Genomic DNA, 21,935 nt, shown 5'->3' on the forward strand with positions numbered 1-21,935 from the left:
CACAGTGATCTCGTGCGTAGGAAATTAACGTCTCCTACCCCCAACCCTGCAGGAGACAGGACCTCCATTTATTCGTCCCTATCCGAGAAGACTACGGTGATATCTAACCATTTCCTGATGTTATAGAAAGGTAGCAAATTCTTCTCAATTATTTTAAGACCTTGAGTGTTGGTCCGGCCGGGGATCGAACCCTAGACCTCTCGCACAACAGTCCAGCGCACCATCCACTGGGCTAACTGGGCGGCTATTGCTTTATCACGAGAGCGTGTTTAAAACTTGTTTTAAAACCGGAAAACAAGGTAATCACAAAGGCAAGATAGAGCAGAGGTAAAAATCACCTCAACCAATGAGAACAAGGTAATCACAAGTGCAAGATAGAGCAGAGGTAAAAGTCACCTCAACCAATGAGAACAAGGTAATCACAAGGGCAAGATAGAGCAGAGGTAAAAATCACCTCAAACAATGAGAACTCCCATCAAATACCCCTTAACAGCCCCAAAGGCGGGGAAGCGCCAGTGACTAAATCTCGAGAAGTTTTAGATTTGTAAATGATTGGTTGTGAGGTTGACGGAGTTTTTTGGACCAGTCACAAGGTGTAGTGCAGCAAAACGTCTAGAATCTCAAGAGTGTGTTTGACACCCGGTTGGAGTTGGAAGAATTCGCGCGAAAACGCGAGAGTCAAAATCTCGACTGGATTTAGTATTGAAAATGATTGGTCGAGACGGTGGCGCGAATTTTTTGGACCAATTACAGGGTGTCGTTTAACAAAACCACTGCACTTCGGGAATACTTGTGTCACCCGATTGCACTGGAATTGTGCCACTTGTCACTTACGATCAGATGTTCCCTTCTCCTGTACAGGGACAAGTCACCCCAGCTGTGCCTAGGATTGACTGCAAGTATTGTTTGGTACGTTTCGATGCCATTCTACACAGGACATGTTTCATATCAGGGGTCAATCGTAGACACATCTCCTCATCTTGGGTCATATGTAAGGGGAATATTGCATTGATTGGTTTACAGTCAACCGTCTCTCTCTAAGACGGACACCATCGGGACCGGCCTCGGCTGTCCGTCTTAGAGAGGTGTCCGGCTTATAGAGAGGTGTCCGTCTTAGAGAGGTGTCCGGCTTATAGAAAGTCGACGTAACATGACCCCAGGAATTTTAAGATAATACCATGCTGAACCTGTGCACAGTGAATACGCGTCTGTTTAAACTTTGTTTTAAGTTATTTACTAGAACGAAACCTACAAACTGGAACAAAAACATGTTTGTAAAATTGAATCTCTTGTCGTATTACAATCAATAGTTAATGCGTTAACTAGAGTTCAAACAGCGAACAGTACATTCTGCACTGTCTTTCGTAGCCTGTTCCGGGCTCCGAGATGTATTGGTGAAAGCCATGGCTTTGGTCGGGGCATGGACTTAGGAAGAAAAGAAATCTGTTATCGTGGATTGTTTCAGGTGCAAGAGTTGAAAACCCTTAAAGCGCTGACCAACGCTGCTTAATTTTGATACGAGTATTTCATCTTGTAGGGTTGTTGAAGCGAATTCCTTTAGGTCGTCAACCAGTCTAAGAGCTTCTGTAGTGGATTTGATGGTTGGAGCAGGTGGTTCAAAGTCCACATCTTGCTTGGTCTTCTTCTGCGACCACTACAACTTTGCTGGCAGGTTCCTCGGACTCTTTTTGATAGAGATGGAGGGCTTCATCCCTTAATCGTTGACGCCAGTTGGGGAGGGTGGTATTAACAGGAGGCTCACATGATGGAATCTCTTGATCAGCAGTTAAGTATTTTTCAGGGAACTCGCTAGCTGTGAAATGGCTAAGTGAACGCATTGCGAAAGAAAGAAAGATAGTTGAGGACACTTTAACCAGGAATCAAGAAAGAAAAACCAGCAGCAAGAGGAGGTAGCAAGGGGATAACGGTGGGGAAAGCTGTAGTTCAGCAAAGAAAGCACGAAAATAACTGTTTTAGATTACAATACCATTCGGTTGTCATCTCCAAGTTATTTTTTCAATGAGAGACAATGACTGATTTAATTTTAACTTGTACTGTATGTATTCCGCCGACAAGATAAGAGCTGTCAATTAAACGTCTGGTGTTAAAAGGAGTCTCGGGTACTTGGTAATTTAAGACGTTTTCTTCCCTAAATCGTAATTTTCGGTCACATTCAGCACCTCACAAGTGTCCGTTGAAGATTTCAAATCGTCCGTTGTCCGTCTTATAGAAGTGTCCGTCTTGCAGAGAGTTTGGTTATAGTAAAATGACTAAGAAACGGGCGGGTCCAGCACCAGCTGTCCGGCTTATAGAGGTGTCCGTTAATAGAGAGTTGATTGTATTATCATAGTCATTAAAGATTCACTTACGGATGGATACGATATGTTAATAGCGATTATTGGCTTCGCTGACGAAAGGCAGCTAGCGATTAAATTGGGATTGCTCTACATCAACTGGATAAAGAAGTTTTGTTCATGTGTTCTGGCAAAAGGATTCTTGCCATCAATGCCTATAGATGAACTATTTTGTTCTTTTATATTTGAATGTTTACAATTTTTTTTCATGGAGAATGTGTGTGATTTGTATAGATTTCCTCCGCGGAATGTATATAATTCGTATATTAATAGCTGCATGGGGGGGAGGGGGGTATTCTAGGCGTAAAAATGTATGAATGATATGTGAAATTGTGTACCAAAACGTTTCATCTACTGGATATAATATTCTGGCGTGCTTGCACGAGAATGCTCTTGTAGTGCCGAATTTGTGCTGGGTTCCCTGTCGCGCCTTCTCTTTCTACTTGGAATAAGATCCTCCAGATTTGATCCAGAATGCGTCGACCCATCCAGACTCACGTAAGCGTGGTCGCTGCCATTATGGGGTACTAATGCTCTGGAATCTTTCATCATTTGCTTTAGTTCCTCGTAATGCCTGTTTTGTTCTTCCAAAATGCTCCGGATTTCTATCTTCACCTCTTGTCGAAGCTCTTCGATTCTCTTTTCCTGTTTGGCAATCATGCCTTCTGTTTTTCGCTGCCATTCCTTCTCCTTGGCCAGTTCTTTTAATATTTGCTTATGTCTCGAATCGTCGCTGTCTTTGAGCGCCTGAGCAGTTTTTCCTCTTCTTTCCTCGTTCAAACTTCTGTTAGTGTCTCTGAACTCAAGTTCACCATAAAGGCGCTCTTTAAGATCGCGCCCTAAACTGTTCACAAACTGCGTTCGGTCTTGTGCCTTTTTAACTCGGTCCAGTGCCTCGCGAATGGTTTCTTGCGACTGTCGCAGATTTTCTTCGTATTGAATTTCTGCTACTTTACGTATCAGAATGTCTGCGCTTTCACGTAATTTCTGAGGAAGTTGATCCTGAAATTCAGATGACGTACCTCCTGCTAAACGATTCTCTACTGGAGAGTTTCTTGTTAAAACTGGAAGATGCAAGTTTCCTGCGTTTCTGTCAGATCGTGGTGTATCATAATCGGTATTGGCTTCGCTTGCCATTTGAACCACATCGTGGAGACTGGAACCAGCTAGGTTAGCCTCTCTATCGTGTTGGACGCGCTGGGCCGCCATTTTGAATCTACTAACGGGGCTTGGATCATCATGACGTGACGAGTGTTGGAAGCTGTCCATAATTTGATGTTGAACTGTCAGTGTTTTGGCGGCTTTGCGCCACTGAAGTTTAGCCGCGTGGTCCTGCGACCCAGTTTCGCTGAAATCATCACCTTTTGGTGCTCTACTGGCTAAGAAATATCACAAATAGAAAAACCACGTCTTAATACTTTCAGTCGAAGATTTCATTATCATTGTATGCCAATATTATGATACATTAACTTACATTTGATGGTCTTTTTGAGAATTAATACCTTGAAAAGCCGATGAGTATTCAAGCGAAAAAAAGCAAACCGCTAAAAGCGCGGGAAAACGCCGGCGACCACGTCCTGATGATTTGATTGGTTGAGAGAGTGGCGCGAGATCCCTCTTTTTAATTCCCTGTCATCATATTTCGCCGAGCGCGAATTTTGTCAAACCATTTTTATGTTGCGCAAACTATAACTTCCGCCTCATCAAACCCTATAGGATGTCCCCCATAGTATTAGAACCCAGCTGCCAAACACCGCCTTTCTTTGCCGCCTGTGTCAAGTTATCACATCATCCTAATTGATTCAAGACTTTTTTGGTTACTGACGCTGGAGATCAAACGTGCTTCCGTTTAGATTATCAAAACTTTCTCGGACCAAAGCTTTATCTCTAGATAGAAAAAGGACTTAAAGTCTTCCGCCTTTCCACCATAAAAATTTAACGCATGAGAGGAGTATTCATAAATTCATGCTTTACAAGACTGAAGAAGATAAACCATGTTACTAGCTATCCTGTCTTGTTTTAGCCATTCAACTCCCAGAGGTGATTAAAATGGAACTTTTCCCCATAATATCCACACGTTATTCAGCAAGCAGGTACTGATAATACTTAAACTTATTTGGGAGAGTTGATGTTTTGATCTAACACCAAAATCTTGTAACTAATTGACAAGGAGTTGTGTAGCAGTTAGAGAGGAGAATTAACAATCAGATCTTCGGATTTAAATGTTTAAAACCATTTGCTCTCGGAAAAGATGAGTAGATGAATTCTCATTAAAAATTTCAAACACTGTCAATTCTACAGGTGTCGAAGATGAAGAAAGTTTTCAACTCGAGATGACAGATTTCTCCAGTACATGGCGAATCGATTTTTTTAACTTGTTTCTTACGAGTGTGGCCAGTTTCCTAAATAAGTTCGGTGTCTATGTTTAAAAAAGAAGTTTATGATACTTGGAGAATGTTTTGATTCGTTTGCTGAAATACGGCTGTGTTCCACGGATTACTTCATTTCGTGCGATGGAAATTCTATTGAATGTTAATTTAAAGACATTTTTAGCTTCACTTATTCACATGAGCCTGCGATCTAATCGAAAGTCTCCTGCAGCTACCTGCGGCACTCATATGGTAGTTTAGTATAATTTCAGAGCTAAGCAAAGAGTTTCCAGCAATCTGATTGGTCGAGCGGTTCCTTATATTTAGTTCTTATTGACTGAACGGGAGGTCTGTATGGGAGAATCTTGACCGAGGTTGCCAGTACAGACCAAACACAGTGAGGTCTGTACCAGCGACCGAGGTCAAGATTCTCCCATACAGACCGACCTAGCTCGGTTAATAAGATGTTTATTATATGGCTGTGTCTTATATGCCAATTTTTTATATTCTTTGTACCTTTTTTTTCTAGACCGGTCTAGATGCCGGTCTAGATGGGAAAATCTAGACCGCTTTCAATATTGATTTCAGCCAATCAAATTCGTGAATTCGGTAGTTCCCAGTCCTTGTGAGACATAGCCATATAATAAGACGCTATTTTAACCGCTTTACGCGGTTTATATAAAAATTAATGTTAAAACAAAATGTTAATAAATGTTACTAAAATGTTATGATTTTAGAAATTTCTCTATTGCTCAGCTCTGAAATTCTACTAAAACAATTATTCGCCTCAGGTTCGGTGAATATCGTCGAATAATCCCCTCGGCTTCGTCTGGGGGATTATTCGACGATATTCACCGAACCTGAGGCGAATAATTGATAAAATAGATTCAGTTCTTGATTTGAGGAGTAACACGTACGTTAAGTATTTGACGCCTTCTGCCAAAGTAACGTGTTGCAAATAATGATTCTTTTTGTTTAGGTTTTTGGTCAGACTAGCGGTTGAAAACAATTATTTTACAGGTTAGAGTCTTGTAACTTCTAACCTCCCTTTATTAGGAGTTGTAATGTGTTGGACTAGCAATGGTAGGACGCGACGAAAACAGACGATACGGCTTTTTCATTACGATAGAGGCAACTCAGTTTTATAAATTGGTAGAGCAACTTTGCTTTATCTGGCTAACATCATAACAAATAATCATTCATGCTGAGTCACTGATGGATAGCTGAGAAGCTGTATCAACCATTTGTTTGCATTATCGAGCACTAGTTCACTTACGCTCATTTTGGTGATTAATAACCGCGGACGATACATATATATTTCATAACTTAACCTCAGATAAACTGCAAAGATATCAGAATTGTCTCGCCTCTAATAATAAATTCAGACTCTTTCGATAACATCGTATATACCTGCTAAGAGTGTGTAGGTTCGTTTTTCCAAAGGAGTCCAGTTTTTTTCAAATGCGATCCACTGTCTTTGCAAATGGCTGGCACAGCCTGTACAGACGGCCACTCGTCCTCCGGCAAATAAACTTGCTTTGATTCCAACTTTCTGTTGTTCCAGTATAGGAAAGAATGGACCATGTTTTCGTGGCTGATAGTATAAACGCCTTATTGGCCCGGGACTGGGCTCGCTACAAGCTGCGCATAGAACTGGTCTGTCAGACATCTTCAGTCCACGTTCAAGTCATGAGGTCGAGTGTAAGATTATCAGACGAAGAGAGAGAAATCATTCCCGATACAATATATTCTATGAGCTTCCGATTTCGCAACGGGCTGATACCGAAAATATTACTACGTTCCCACAACAACGTTCCAAACATCAGCTTGGTGAATACAGACCTGCTGTGGTTTGTTATCAATAATTGATAGGCTGGCGAGATGAGTTCAAAAAAGCTAACAGACATTTGCAGCTGAAATAACTTTGCAAGCTGTAACTATAGCGACGTTTGTTTAAAGATTGACATGTGTTTCAGGCGCTATGAAGACAGCTGCCAAGTTTTGCTATCACAATAAAATTTCTCGCGATAATATATTGCAATTTAGCCTGGGTTTTTTCTTAGCCTAATTGAAGTTATTTTTTTATTTTTGACGGTGCGAATTCTCTATCGAGAAATTCTATAAGAAAAAAGGGTAGTTATAATGACACCTAATTAAGTATAAGTAAATTGGTGGTGGGCCTACAATTTTAAGACAATTGACGGATCAGTGATCTCAGCTGTACCTCCGCCTTAAATGACAAATAATTTTTTAAATTCTAAAATTTTTTAATTTTGCCGAAGGGAACGCTTTGTTACCATGGTAATTATAAGATGTACTCTATAAACACGAAAATTTGCATCTAAAATTGTGGCCAACATCTCCATTAACTCTTTTTTTCCCTTTTTTTCAATTAAACTTGTACTTAAAGACTTTGTTAAAAAAAACACCAATTGCGCTAAACTCCAATTCAAATTCAATTTGAAGTCTCTCACATTTCCGATCTAGAATTAGCATCTTCAAAAAGCGTAATTAGTTGAATTTCAGACAAGCTGCAACGCGACTTCTCATAGTCCATTTGCTTATTTTTATTTTCCCGCTTCAAGTCTTTACTCAGGCGCTCTGTACGAGGGCTGAGTTAGAAATACGGAGTCATTCGTGACCAGTTACAAATCGTCGTCGATGCTCCATCGCGCATGCGCGAGACCAAGTGTAGTAACTAATCGAAGAGCTCGTGAGGACAATCTTTGAAGGGAATGACACTTTCAACCGGCTTTACTTGTGGAAAATTTTAACATAGTGAAGTGTTAGGCGAAGTAAGTTTGAAAACCTTAAGACAACTCTACGTTTATTTTACCATCACGAACACGTTCAAGGGATACCCAGACGTCTTTAGTTTAATTTTGTTTCAGAACCGAGTAACCAAAGTCAAGGGAACTTAAAATATCAGTTTAGAAGATTGAACATACACCAAAATAGACCGGATAAAGCAAAAAGATGAAGGAAAATGACAAGGATTGCAAAAGGTGAACTGAAGACTTAAACCCCAACCTTCCACTACCGGGTGGAAACTCCATCAACTGGAGTAAATCAAACTGGAAAAGTTTAAGGATTTAAATGAAAGAATAAACGCTGCGTTAATCGTAAAACTGTATTATGCACCAATACGAACCCGAAAGGTGTCTGTAACTAGCGTCAAGCGCAGACTCGTGACCAAGTCATACTTGGATTTGGTCCCAATAAGCGGGGTGGCGACAATTTCATCTCCTGTTGTTATATTACCTGGATATCAAGGTACTTCCCAGTACTCATCACAACGAACTTACTGCAAATGCTTTCATAACGTACGATGTCTATCTATTTTTGTTTTCCAATAGAACACTTCTTAAGAACTACCTATTTAACAATTACTAAACAACAAATTCTTATACTTCTAAAGAATTTTTTGCCAAAACTGTATAGAGTGACCATACGCATGTTATCCCTTCCCTGTGCGCTTTCATTTCTTAGATATCTACTAATAAATCTAGTTTCCTATCACTCAGTGACTCGGCGTTTCCGAGTCCGTTTTCTAACAAGTGGCAATAGCAAGACTATCCAATAACCCACACAAAATCGGTCCACACTAACATCTTACTGACATTAAAACATACTCCAGGTTGTTTTTTAACTACTGTATTTAACAAATTGATGTCAATTTTTTTTTTTTTTTTTTTTTTTAAATAAAGTTAAGATTGTGTTAAACCTGCTTCAGTGGCTAAGTTTACGGAAAATCACACGCGCGTGACATGATCGTCCGTTTCGACCAATTCTTCAAAAATTTCTGCTAGCATCCCAGTCTTAAAATTGGGAAACTCTTCTCTGTCCACATTTCTGACATTTGCAAATGTTTCCACGCGAAGACATTTTTCTTCGACAGATTGCTGAGCATTGCGTGACATGATACGTCATTATTAAGATCTATAACCTTACTGACAATGGCTCTCGACCAATTAGCGCGCGAGAATTTCTACGGTTATAGTAAAAATGATAGCTTTTTTCTTCACAAAGCTTAGATGAAGAGGAAAGGGTCTTGAAACAACATTATCCTGACATTTGGGAGCATACCAAGTAGTTTTTGTTATTTCACATTAACTACTTCTTTCTCCTTACAAAAATAAGATGAGGGGGGTCAATTCCTACACCATGTCTTAGTGGCATTTTAGGGGCACATTAAGTTGTCATTAGAATAAAATTGTCACTTTTCTAAATAAAGCTAAAGAGAGAGAGGGAAGGGGAAAAGGCCCACACTCGCATTTTTTTTGGTGGGGGGGGGGGGGGGCCACAACAGGTTGTTCTCTAATAATAGAATATCAACTTTTCTAGACAGAGCCGAGAAGGGATTCACTTGAGTCCTACAAAACTGTCGTACTGTCAATTATGTGAATGCCAGGTTCATATGTATGTATAATAAAATATCATTCTTTCTTCACAAAGCTAAGCTAAAAGGCAAGGGGGGAGAGATTCTGTATTAGAATATTGCTTGCATTTCAGGGACTACCATGTTATGTATCATTATAACTTATTGTTTTTTCTTGACAAGACTTGGCAGGGGGGGGGACGACGTCCTACACTTATGCTAGCATCTTACTAGCGTGTTTTGTAATGGGTTTGCCTTGTCCTAAAATAAGTTGATTTTTTGGCACACGAGGTCATTGGTAAAAGAACTTTTGTTGAAGACTGGAGTAATGTAATGTATGCATGAGTTGCATTACTTTGTTGGCATGCATGGCACACCAAGCTGGTCCGCAAGCTTGTCCTAGAATCACAAGGAGAGAAAGAGAGAAAGAGAGAAAATACTTCAATATTACTATTCATTATTCGAACATCATAATTCTTGAACTCCCTTGATCAGCTTTGCAGTTCTCCATCTAGCTGCTCTGTGCTGCCTCATAGCAACAGTAAAAAGATTTGGTGTCTTATCAATGCTATGCCCCCTCCCCCTCCCCCTTAACAATGTTTGTCTTTTTCTCATCACCAGCTTTCTGGATGATGTAATGAACTTGTGAAGAAAAGTAACATCTCAATCAGCTAAGGTAACAGAGTTAAACGAGAGAAAAAGGGTCTATTACAGGTGGAGGATATGAAATTGCAATTTCAGCCTTCAGAGCTGATAATATTATAAATGGTTCAAGTAAACCTTTAGTTAGTGATGTTCATAAATTAAAAAAAAAAACTCTTTGGGAGAAGGAAAACTGCCATGTTGATAAACCTCATGGTTACCATGATGGCATTGTTACCTTTATGTGTGAAGATCTAAATGAAACAGCTGTATGTCTACTGGGCAGGTTGAAGATATGAAGTTTTTGAAATGGGAGAAATTCTGATATTTCATTGATGTCTATATAACGAAAAGACTTAAAATACTTAAAGTTCACAACTTTCCAACACCAGCATTTCATTGATCAAAATATTTTTACTAAACTGGCATCTATACTGACATACCATAGCTTCCAGCAAATTAACATGATAATGAATACCACCATCTTCTTTTACTTTTTGTATGTGGGCCCTCTCTGGGTCTCCTGCTACAAGTACAGCAGTCTCGCCCTCTGCCTATGGAATTATAATGTTGCAGTCAACATTGGACAAATTTTTTTTTTCTCTTTCAGGATGTGGGCCTTTAAATCTAGGCTGTAATTGTTTCCCTAAAAGACCTCTTTCCAAAATAATTGAGTGCCATGGTCTTAGATATCATCACATATTAAGCAAGACTGATCTGATAGAGAAGTTGTTAAGGGAGAATATATAAACAATGGGGGGATTTGTAAAAGAAAAATGAGCAACTGACAAAGGATCAAACCACTTGCATGGCTCACTGGCTGATCTGACAGAATGAGTGCGTAATTGGTAAGCTGCCCTGGTTCCAGTTGTGTTAAGGGTGAGTATAATGATATAACTGGATAACTCTCTTTCCTGTGGATGGCCGAGTTTGTTTTTTTCAGACCTATCTACTGGATAGCAATTTATTCCATGGATTGCATTATCTGCTTTTGAACAACTGCACCCACATAAATGACTGACTGAGAAACCAGCCAAATTAATAGTAATTACCAACACTACAAGATCAGAGAGAAATGGGCCAAAATACATTGCCAAAATTAAGGAGGTTGAACAAAATGAGACGTTGAACAGGGAGGGGGAGAGGCAGAACAATATTTTAGAGAGCCATAGAAAGGCACAGTACAGGACACTGGGTTCATAATTTAGTTCTTAATAACATTAAAACCAAAGTTAGGTGCATTGTTTTAGCCTGAGAAGACAACTAAAATGGTTTTACCGGTTGCAGATTTCTGCAGTGATCCATAAGTGACTGCATGCGGTCCTCAAACCCTTCTGAAAAAGCTTTAGGATCAACAGCAACAAAACACTGACCCTAAATGAATATCAATTCAAAACAATTAGCTATATCAAAGTTAGAAGTAGACTAATTACAGGTAGCTAAGGAAGAAAAAATGCTTAACGCTCTTGATAAGTCAGTATACCAGGGCTCGACACTAACTTTTCAACTTACTAGCCAAGTGGCTAGTGACATCTCAGGTGCTTTTAGATGTTACGACAATTTCGGTCTGTTTATTAGCCAATTACTGGCTAGTGGAAATTGAAAACCACTAGCCAAAACTGAATTTCTACTAGTTTGTGATTAGTGGGCTACCGTTAGTGTTGAGCCCTGGTATACACTGAATCAAAATATGGCGTCCAATTAGAACTGCCATTGTTCTGGACTTACTAGCCTCTCACACATGCGATAATCCTTTTGTGTTTCCACGTGAAGACAAGGCTAGTAAGTCCAGAACAATGGTAATTCAAATTGGATGCCATATTTCAATTTGGTGTATGCGTAGAGCACAGAAAGCCTAATTTCTAGAGAGGTAATTGTCCATGCCAGAACATCACCTTTCTCATGGAAGCCGCAAAACTAAGCAGTAACCATTTAGTATCACATGTAGAGCACCATGGCCTTGCACACCTGTTAAGTTCCACCCTACTCTGTATCTTGGGAGTTCAACCCATGACTCTCCAATAAGAGTGATGAACTAAAATCTAATATCTGAAGAATTTACCAAAAAATGATTCAACACTCTGAAGCGTGAAGACAAAATGAAGCCAGAAGGGGCATGATTTGGCAAAACTGGACCATGCCCTGGTTGTTCAAAGGGTGGACCATGCCATCCACTGGATGAATCTCTATTCAGTGGAGAGCATGGTTAGCTTCCTTGACACTTAATTTAATTTATTCCATTTTCACTGCATTAATTTGCAGTGGGGAAGGACTAGAAGGGAACATACGAACCATTTGAGCTAGTCCACCTTCCCACCCATCCCACCCCAGGGGAAGACATCCATCACACAGTAATCTCGTGTGTGGGAAATTAATGTCTCCAACCCAAACACTGCAGGAGACAGGACCTACATTTATTCGTCCCTATCTGAGAAGACTAGAATATCTAACCATTTCTTGACTTAGAAAGGTAGCAAATTCTTCTCAATTATTTTAAGACCTCGATTGTTGGTCCGGCCAAGGCTCGAACCCTTGACCTCCCGCACAACAGTACAGTGCACTATCCATTGGGCTAACTGGGTGGTGGATAGCTATCCATTGGGCTGACTGGATAGCAATTTATTTGCTGGATAGTGTTACCAGCCTTTTGAACAGCTGGACCCAGGCTAAAATCATTCCACATAAACTTGACAAAAAAGGAACCTTGCCTTTCTTCAAATTAATTCATATATGCAGTAAGGGCCCCTTTTTAAGATGGATTGAAACCATCTTTGCTTGTAAAATCAATGTCAATTAGTACATCCTCCCAAAAACCTCTCTATACATAAATGCAATGTCATTTGTCATTTTGCAAAACAATCCTTGTAAAAGTAAAGAGAGTACCCCTACTTACTAAATTAGCCACCCTGTCATCGCCCTTCCATTTTCGTACATTGGGACCAAATGCAGCATCTGCTAAGATGCCACAAAGCACTTCAACCATCATTGCTAAACCATATCCTTTGAAACCACCTGCAAACAACAACACCCATAAAAGAGAGCCATAAGGACTTTCCCTATACCCCTTTGCAAAATTCAATAGCAAAAAAAAAAAAAAAAGAAGAAAATTCAAGCTTTTAACTTAACTTACATGTAGATCTATAGTCATAAAGCTAGGTAATTGTATCTCACCAATCAGGGAAATGTAAAAGCTAACTATTAAGTCACAATTTATGGGGAAATAAATAGGTTCGACACTGCACCTCAACTTAAATTGATGGGGCCGTTATCCTGCACCCACCATTAAGGAATATTGCTCACGTTGATTAGCAGAAATAAAAATAATGATGATGACATTGGGATCAGCTGGTTGTCGTGATTAAAACTGACCACCCAAAAGTACCCAAGAATGAGACAAACTATGAAGATGAAAAAAAAAAAAAAAAAAAAAAAAAAAAGCTGGCATTTAACAAATCAAGAGTGGTTTAGCATTGTCTGTACTCTTATTGAGACAACAATATTTTTCATCACAGTGATCAAAATGTTGTGAAATCACGAGGCTCAACTAAGTGAGTCCACCACAAACATCCACAAAATTGACATCAAATAAAACGATTCTTTCAGTGCATGACCAAGAAGCAAAGCAAAGTGTCCTCCCTTGGGCATGGTAAGTTAAATTCAACACGGGCTTCTCATACACTGAAAGATTCAAATTAGGCTGTTCATTATGTTAACATACTTGTTATTTCTGTTCCACCAAGAGGCAATTGGCCTCCTCCTGATAAAACCTTTTCAGGATTGACAGTTTCCTTTGACAAAAAAAAAAAAAAAAGATTGTCAGATAGTAAATAAACAGATTCCATGTTGCCGTGTCAAGATGTGGTGAGAACAAATAAGTGGCACACAAGGCACAGCCAAGTGTGTTACTGAATGATCAATGTTCTTACTACATTTTGATGTCCTCTGTGATCTACTATTAATGAACAGACCCATGGCAACTTGGAATCTATTTGTATAAAATATACAATAAAAAAGCAAAATATTGTTAATCGGTGACAACAGCTACCTGTCTGACTGCCCCTTAACTCTTAAAGAGTGACTAACATCTAACTTCTCCTTACAATATCACCCCTAAATCACACCTTAAGGTCAGGAGAATGAAAATGATCAATAACAACCGAAACTCTTGATTGATATGCAAATTCTCCTTGTCAGCACTGTAGGAAATGTATAGAGAACAGTATGGAGAATATGCATACTGATGTTAGGGAGTAAAGGATTAAAAGATCAAAGGTAAGAATATCATATATCATAACAATAACCTCTGTCATAAATTTTGTTAAACAAAATAATCCAACTAACAAGTATTTTTTGGTAAAGAATACACTGAATGCAAATATGGCGTCCAATTTGAGTTGCCATTGTTCTGGACTGACTAGCCTCTCATACATGTAATAATCCTTTTGTATTTCCACGTGAAGACAAGGCTAGTGAGTCCAGAACAATGGCAACTCAAATTGGATGCCATATTTGCATTCGGTGTATATGACATAACTTTACAAGGGTTAACATGAAAAAAAAAAAATACTTAAAAGGACTAAAACTTTCATCAAGCCTAAACTCCTACAATTTTTCTCTTGAAATTTGAACACTTTTCTTACCAATCCTTTTGAATCCACTGCCCATCCATGTGGTATTTCAACTCCCTTCCGATCTGCCATTTCTATCTAAAATAACAGAACAGTCAAACACCACTGGTATTTATAATTATTATTTTGTGTGAAATGCAGTAAATTTTTTTGATGCGTGTTTTTGGATTAAGAGATTGTTTATAACATTATTCATTATAGTTAATTAAAAAAACATTAATCAAAAAAACACCAAAAATACACTACTTTTCTTATGATACTACATGTGGGTTTGCACTCAGTTATCATAAAAGTAAAAATCTCATTCATCTTTTGACCAGAGCAATTTTATTCCTGAGCTTTGATCTCACCTTTCCTAGAGCCACTGCACTTGTTGCCATGTCAAGAACAAAGCTGTCACCGTTTTTTCCTGGGGCAGCTAGTGACAAAGGGTTGGTGCCCAATGTAGACTGAAAAATACACATTATAAGATACTTAGAGTCCATTCTTAATTTTGTCACAGGTCTCTTTGTTTCTGAGCAGTACTCCAAGCTGTGACCAGTTTAGTTACCATAGCAAGAAGTTTGTTAATACTTTCAGTGAAGGGTTAATTGTCATGTTGGGAATCATGTTCCATGGTCATATCGGAAGCTGAGACAATTTCAGCAACAACAATTTATTTTGCATTGGGGTGGGGGGTTACAATGATTAAAAATTACTCAAGAAAAAAATAAAGAAAAAGAAAAACCTTACATAATTGACACTGCCTGCAAGTAGAACAGGCTAGTCGTGGCAGGCAGTGACAACAATTTGTTAAGAGTCTAAAGCAAATTATAAATGAAAAGATCATTACAGCTTAAGTATAAGAATAAAAAGAAAAGAAAAAGAACAGCAGATAAATAAATGCACAAATATATAAAATAATTAAATTAAATAAATTCATAAAAACAAGACAACATAAACATACAAAATTAGCTATTTCCATACAAGAGATTGGTGTCATAAGCAAACAAATGAAATTTAAATTTCTCAGAGGCATTATAGATATAGTTTATAGCAAAAATAACAATGGGCCAAGCACGGAGCCCTGTGGGCCTCCACAAGCCACTGTTCTTTTCTCTGAAACCGTGATCAAAAATTTATATGTACAAAGTGATTAAGCTGTATATTTGAGCATAGACAGCGGAGCTTAATTTCAGACGTCCATCTTGGTCACTCACCGCTGACCAACCACTTCCCTCTTTAAGTTCTAGGAATTTGCAGTAGCAGGAGAATAAGCTGGTTTTTAGTAGCACAAGTTAGAGTAATCCCCACCTCTTAACTGTTTAACTCTTAAGAGTGACTGGTTTATTACTTTCTCCTTGTAGTATCACCCTTAAATCAAATATAAAGCTCAGGAGGGTACAGAAAATGATCACCAAGTTAAAGAAGCTCCTGATTGTCAAATAACTTCACCATGTCATTACCAGAGAAAATGAAGAGAGAACAGTAATAAGTAGAATACAATTTACAAATACTTTTTTTAGGGTGTAAAGGTAACGAAAAATTGCACAGACCATCTAAATAAAGTCATTGTAGCCAAAGAATTCATCAATCTGAAGTGCTTAATGAATGATACACTTCCCGCATGAAGCTAGTGGGAGTATTTCAAACAGCAATATGCTAATTCATCACTGACTGTGAACCCCTCCCTCTAATCATTTCATTAGGCTTCCCTGATAGGTCATGGGTACCCCTTCATACTCCTGGATGCAGGGGATAATAGGGGAAGAAAAAGTCTTTTCCAAGAGCTAAGTACAATAACCCTTTTCAGGACTCAAAGAAGACCTATTGCGGATTATGAGTCCAGCAAGCTAACAATACTTATGGATCAGCAAAATCTAGAAAAATGATGAAACAGCCTCTGTACCTGACGTGCTCTTGTAGGTACAACCAGTGGTGACGTGTTGGTAAAACTCATTCCCTGAGAAAAAAAATGTAAGTTTAGAGAAAATCCATGCACAGGCCGAGATATCACATCTTACCCTTGAACTTCCAAGATCTGATTGATAATTAATTCTCCCCTGTGGCTGCTATAAATGCCTTCTAAATTAGTTATGAGAATTTGGTGCTAGATCATGGTAACTTCTACCTGACACTGATAAGTTTGAGCATGCCCATTACCTATTTGCTGGATTTGGTATGGATATCACACAGAGAATTCACGTGTCAATTGCCTCTGGGAGTTAAAGTGTTCATGTAAAAGCTAATTTTTCAGTACCACCAAACCATTAAAATCCAATATGAATCACACAAAAAGGCAGTAAAAAAAAAAAAAATAAATGTTCCACTTTGCTGGTGATAGCTACAAAATCAGAGAGACTCACAATTTACTTACTATAAGTCCTTTCTCAACAGCTCTTATTGTATACCAACCAGCAATGCCATAATGGTTAGAACCTACAACAGTGACAAAATATTATTTGATTTTTTTGCAAAATGAGTACCAATAACAAACTGGACAATAAAGGTCACATCAAGTTCACTGAGCTGTACCCTTCCTGTTAAATGGAAATATTCAAGTTGGTATCATGATTATTGCTGATTCCATCCAACAACAGTTGTTAGCCAGTTAAAGTAAAACTTGATAGTATTTGGTCATGTTTTTTTCCCCAAAAGTTCTTAAGTACCAATTAAAATGCTTGTAAGTACAAATGTTTATTAGTGACCCTGCAAAGGATCATGGTAAAGTTAACATAATAATTTAAAAAGTTGGCATTTCCTACTAACCTTTGCAAGCAACCCAACCAATTCCAGTCTCCTGAGCTTTCTTCATGGCCAAATCATTACAAAAGTTTCCAACAACCTGTTATGTGAAACAAAAGAGATATTGAGATTTCTAATTCAGGACTGCTTCATCGGTAGATACAAATTCATGCCTAACAAAAAAAATCTGAAGTTCAGTTGTCCACCCATGATAAATTTGGGGGACCTGTGACTGAAAAGTTCTTTCCTGAGCTTATAGGCTGACAATGATTGGGTCGTTTTTCCATCCTAGCCAAAATCCCCTTCTCCCTCCACAAAAACCAACACTGAAAATACCAATTTGAAACAGACTCAAAGGATGAAAAATCCTTCCTAGCACTCCTAAATTTAATGTGTTCACATAATCAACTAAGTGTTCAACTAGGCAGAACATCACTTTTGGGTGGATAACACTAAAAAGACTCCTGTCATAACATTTTTAATTGCCAATAACCGTAGATTCTGCTAATAACAAGTTCACACCCTTGTTACCTCCCAATTAATATTATGAGTGACTAGAATAGTGAAAACATTCTATGAAGACCTATTCCCATGCACTAGGCTTTCTGTGACAAATTACACAGTTGCAGCCCCCCAATATAATCACCGCAAGATCATTACAGCAGGGAGGAAAAGATGATGTAAGTGCATTGGCCACATCTTTCTATCGACCCTTCACACTCTAACATCAGTATGCATATTCTCCATACTGTTCTCTATACATTTCCTAAGGTGCTGACAAGGAGAATTTGTTCAATGATCAAGAGCTTCTTTAGTTGGTGATCATTTCCTTTAGTCTTAGGACCTTGATATTTGATTCAGGGGTGGTATCAGATGGAGAAATTAAATAGTAGTTGCTCTTTGGGGTCAAAGGGTGGAATTAAAGAAAAACATAAGAGCACACTTACTGGCCCCAGAAGATTGTTTCCCTCAACAAATGCTGTAGCACTGGTCTCTTTGACAATTTCAGGGTCTCCATTTACAACTGTGGAGCCCACATTTATATCATGGACATACATTTCTAAAATTTGTATGAAAAAATTATTAAGCGCATCAGCTTTCCTGCTTGTTGTTCAATAACATTTGCAAGCAACTGTCAGCTTGCTAAAGAAAAATTGGTTGTGGGTCAACTCTTCCATTAAAGAGTAATTTCACCCTAACTATTCGTGACAGTCGAGCAGAATTAAGGGATAAGATCAGGGAAAAAAAGCAAAAATCTCTCATTCATTTAATCATTGAAAATAATAAGAAGGGAGTTTTCGTTCCGCAGAAAGTCAGGTTCATGACACTGAGTAATGTTTTTAAGTGACAACTTGAAATTTTTAAATACTGTAGTTGGATTACATAGATAAACATTTACGTGCTAAAACTGGCCCTAGATTTCCTAGTAATTTTAAGCTCTAATACTGCATAACTATGTTGCGTGGTTTATCATGCTAACAGCTGATACCGAGGTCTTTATTGTCGTTAAAGGTAAGAATGTCTGCGCGATTGTCTGCAAAAATTAAGTTCCATGCTTATGGCTCGTGCATTATTAAATCAAATCTACACGAATGCAATCTTGCCTAATTGAAACAGTATTACTTCCTCTCTGCCTGCAAATACATCTACTCTGACCAGAACTCACCAAGTCTATTGAGTCCATGGCTGAAATGACCTCTCTCATCGCCGGCAACAAGAACTTGCGCCAAAGCTTTGCAATGTTCTAAAGGTGTTCCAACCGCGCTCATGCATCGCTCTACAAAGGATTCCACTTCGTTTACAGCTACGCATTTATACTGGTCAAAACATTCCCTACTGGTGTGTAAATAACGAATTTTTCCGACAAAACGACGGCAGCAAATTGTCCGACCGGCCAGGCCCGCCATCTTAGAGGAATACGCCCAAGGGGGGAGGGCAGTGAGAAGGAACAAGAGTTTGTAGTCACGTGACAATCATTGGCTAACTATAACTCGTAAAACGTTTATACAGCACAACACTCATTGTCATAAAATAATTTTCCCGAGTTAACTATGGCTTGTAATCATTTCGTATTAAGTGCTTTTAAAGCATAATTTTTGCGCTAAATTTTCTCGAAAGACAACTTTCCAATAAGCGTCATGATCGTCTTTATCATCATCTTCATCATCATCAATGTCATTATTATTAATATTTAGTTCTTAGTAACCGAGCGGGAGGTCTGTATGGGAGAATCTTGACCGAGGTCGCCAGTATAGACCTCACTGCGTTCGGTCTGTACCAGCGACCGAGGTCAAGATTCTCCCATACAGACCGACCTAGCTCGGTTAATAAGATGTTTATTATATTGCTGTGTCTTATATGCGAATTTTTTATATTCTTTGTACCTTTTTTTTCTAGACCGGTCTAGATGCCGTTCTAGATGGGAAAATCTAGAAATCAATATTGATTTCAGCCAATCAAATTCGTGAATTCGGTAGTTCCCAGTCCTTGTGAAACACAGCCATAGAATATCATAATCTAATTAACAACTATTCACAGAAGTGGAGGTGGTTAGTGATGGATATTTACCGAGCCGCGAAGCGGCGAGTTAAATATTCACCGCTAACCACCGACACTGAGGTGAATAGTTGTTTTAGTATAGACTAAAACAGTGAGATAATATACACCACCAAAAATATGATTTTAATTCATACATTCCAGCAACGATTCCAATATTTTCCCGCGCGTAACGATCCAACGCGGCTCGGATCGCGGTAAGTGATTTTTTGTTGTAAAACCTGCCGTCTCGTTTTTTCGCTGACAGATAAAATTTCTCAAGACATTTGTTTAGCTCTGGTGGCGACATTTCTTCAAATGGTGTTGCAAACTCTTTCTGTATTTGAAACCATTCTGTGAAAAATACCATTTAACTTTGATTTTCAAGTGAGGTTACGCAAGATTAATTTGCATTTGTAGACAAAACCTTTTTCATTGGTTTTTATCGATAAACTCCCAGTTCCCATCACCTTTAAAGACGGCCAAACCAAATTTAGTCGCTTTCTGTGTTTTCAGGGACTGCTTCGTCGTTATTTGAGTGATTTCTTCGCTTGTCACGGATGCAAACCGGCACGCCATTTTTTCCCGAGTTGCTCGGAGGTAAATAGCAAAGGATATTCGGAGTTTGACTAGTCAATCAGAGCGCGCCTTCACCGCTATCCACTGTTTTACTATATATTTATCATCTTAATTATTGTTACTGATATCAATGTTATTATTATAACTAGTAACGCCACTATCACCGTTGGCAAAATGCAAGAAGGATTCTTCACCTTGAAGTTTGAGGGAAAGCTTCTGCAAGCTGTTAGCAGGCAGTCGAAAGAGATACCGGTTCGTATAACAAGGCTCCGTTTCCACGCTGCACACGCACGGATTCACACTTCAACAAGGAGAGTAGGCTCGATAAACAGCTGTCCGGGAAAGAACTAACGCACCTTCCTGGTGTTCTTGGGCAGGAATAGCCTTCAAAATGGCTTGCAGAACAGGCGTAATTTTTTCGCACTAATCAGGCGATTAGAGGTAAGCGCGAGTCACGCGCGAGGAAGGGGGTGTGAGAGGAAACGTACTTAATGTTCTCGTTTTTCCTTTCCATCGCGCGTGATTTGTGCTTCGCGCCTCGTGCTTCGACTTGCTTCGTCCTCGTCTCGCACCAACCTCTATTCGCCCGAAAAACACAAACAAACGTCAGTTCCGCAGGCTAGGGCAAGAACAAAGAGCGGACTCCAAAGGTCAGCGAAACTGAGCATATGATGAGGGGTGCATAAGCGAAAAAGGAGCACAGTTAAGCGTGCAAGAGCTGTTTGGTCGAGGAACTTATGTTTAGGGACTTGTCTGCAACCAATCAGAGAATGCAGGAAGGAATTTATTGGGAAAAGATTTCTGACCGACCCTCTGACCGAGTTGTTTGCACTTTCAACCCCCACCAGATGTCCAACTTTGTATAAACTGGTGCATCCTCCGATACCTTGCTTCTAAAGTTTCGACTACAACTCCTCATACACGCAGCTTTCACCCACCCAACATTCGCAAAACACCCGGCCCAGTCGCTTTGCCTGTTTGTACCATTCCCCTTGACCTCACGCTTCAAATATTGTGCATTTTTTAAAGGAAAATTTAATTTCCTTTTACTCTCATGGGTGGGCGCTATGAATAAATCGGCTTTACCTATCCACGCACTTCCCATTTTGACCGCGTTTTTATCGTTTCACCGCAAACATGTTACTGCATTACGTGCCGCTTGCGGTACACTTTTGTTTACCACATGATCAGCAGCTGTTTTTCCCCAATCGTGCCTTTTTGCGCGATGTTCAATGACATTCCAACAGCGGGGAACTCACTGAATCTTTTTCGCCTTTCAGATTGTTTTTTGAAATCAATAATGCATTTTTAATCGATAACTTGAACTTTCGGTGAAAAGGTGTTGACCGATGAAAATTTTCCAGCGATCAAAAAATTTTTACGATTGAAGCGGCGAATAAAGATCATTGATGAACATCTGTCAACAATTTGGATTATCAATTGGCAATACCTAGACGCAAAATTAATTTTCGTGTCTGCCCAGCAAAGATGATAGCTGTCAATAAAATGTTATTTTTTATCTTCTTATCCACCATGAGCTTATTTGGTGAGAGTAAGGCGTTCTAAAGGCTTTTTCATGAGTTTAAAGTTCAACTGATTACAGAAAGCCCTTGAAAATTGTATCGTTATTTATCGCGTGATGTGACCTGACGAGGCATGAGAAATCTGCTCACGCGGTAAATATCCAATCATTTAACGATTCCTTGCAATAGGGGAGGTTCATATT

The 21,935-nt window shown here is 39.0% G+C and overlaps 2 protein-coding genes across 2 annotated transcripts; both read right to left on the reverse strand.

The window, feature by feature from the left end:
- Positions 1–1,211: 1,211 nt before the first annotated feature.
- On the reverse strand, positions 1,212–6,597 carry LOC111334162 (uncharacterized). The gene is made up of 2 exons (XM_022939855.2): positions 6,134–6,597; positions 1,212–3,733 (listed from the first exon to the last, which is right to left on the reverse strand). Exons 1-2 carry the CDS (start codon positions 6,390–6,392, stop codon positions 2,706–2,708), a joined length of 1,287 nt encoding a protein of 428 aa, XP_022795590.2. The 5' UTR covers positions 6,393–6,597; the 3' UTR covers positions 1,212–2,705.
- Positions 6,598–7,839: 1,242 nt separating this feature from the next.
- On the reverse strand, positions 7,840–19,179 carry LOC111334150 (uncharacterized). The gene is made up of 12 exons (XM_022939841.2): positions 18,762–19,179; positions 18,043–18,155; positions 17,120–17,195; positions 16,728–16,789; positions 16,260–16,313; positions 14,722–14,820; positions 14,384–14,449; positions 13,462–13,531; positions 12,637–12,755; positions 11,022–11,117; positions 10,187–10,297; positions 7,840–9,500 (listed from the first exon to the last, which is right to left on the reverse strand). Exons 1-12 carry the CDS (start codon positions 19,000–19,002, stop codon positions 9,453–9,455), a joined length of 1,155 nt encoding a protein of 384 aa, XP_022795576.2. The 5' UTR covers positions 19,003–19,179; the 3' UTR covers positions 7,840–9,452.
- Positions 19,180–21,935: the final 2,756 nt, after the last annotated feature.

This window comes from Stylophora pistillata, chromosome 11 (assembly GCF_964205215.1).
Source record: "Stylophora pistillata chromosome 11, jaStyPist1.2, whole genome shotgun sequence".
Lineage (NCBI taxonomy): Eukaryota > Metazoa > Cnidaria > Anthozoa > Scleractinia > Pocilloporidae > Stylophora > Stylophora pistillata.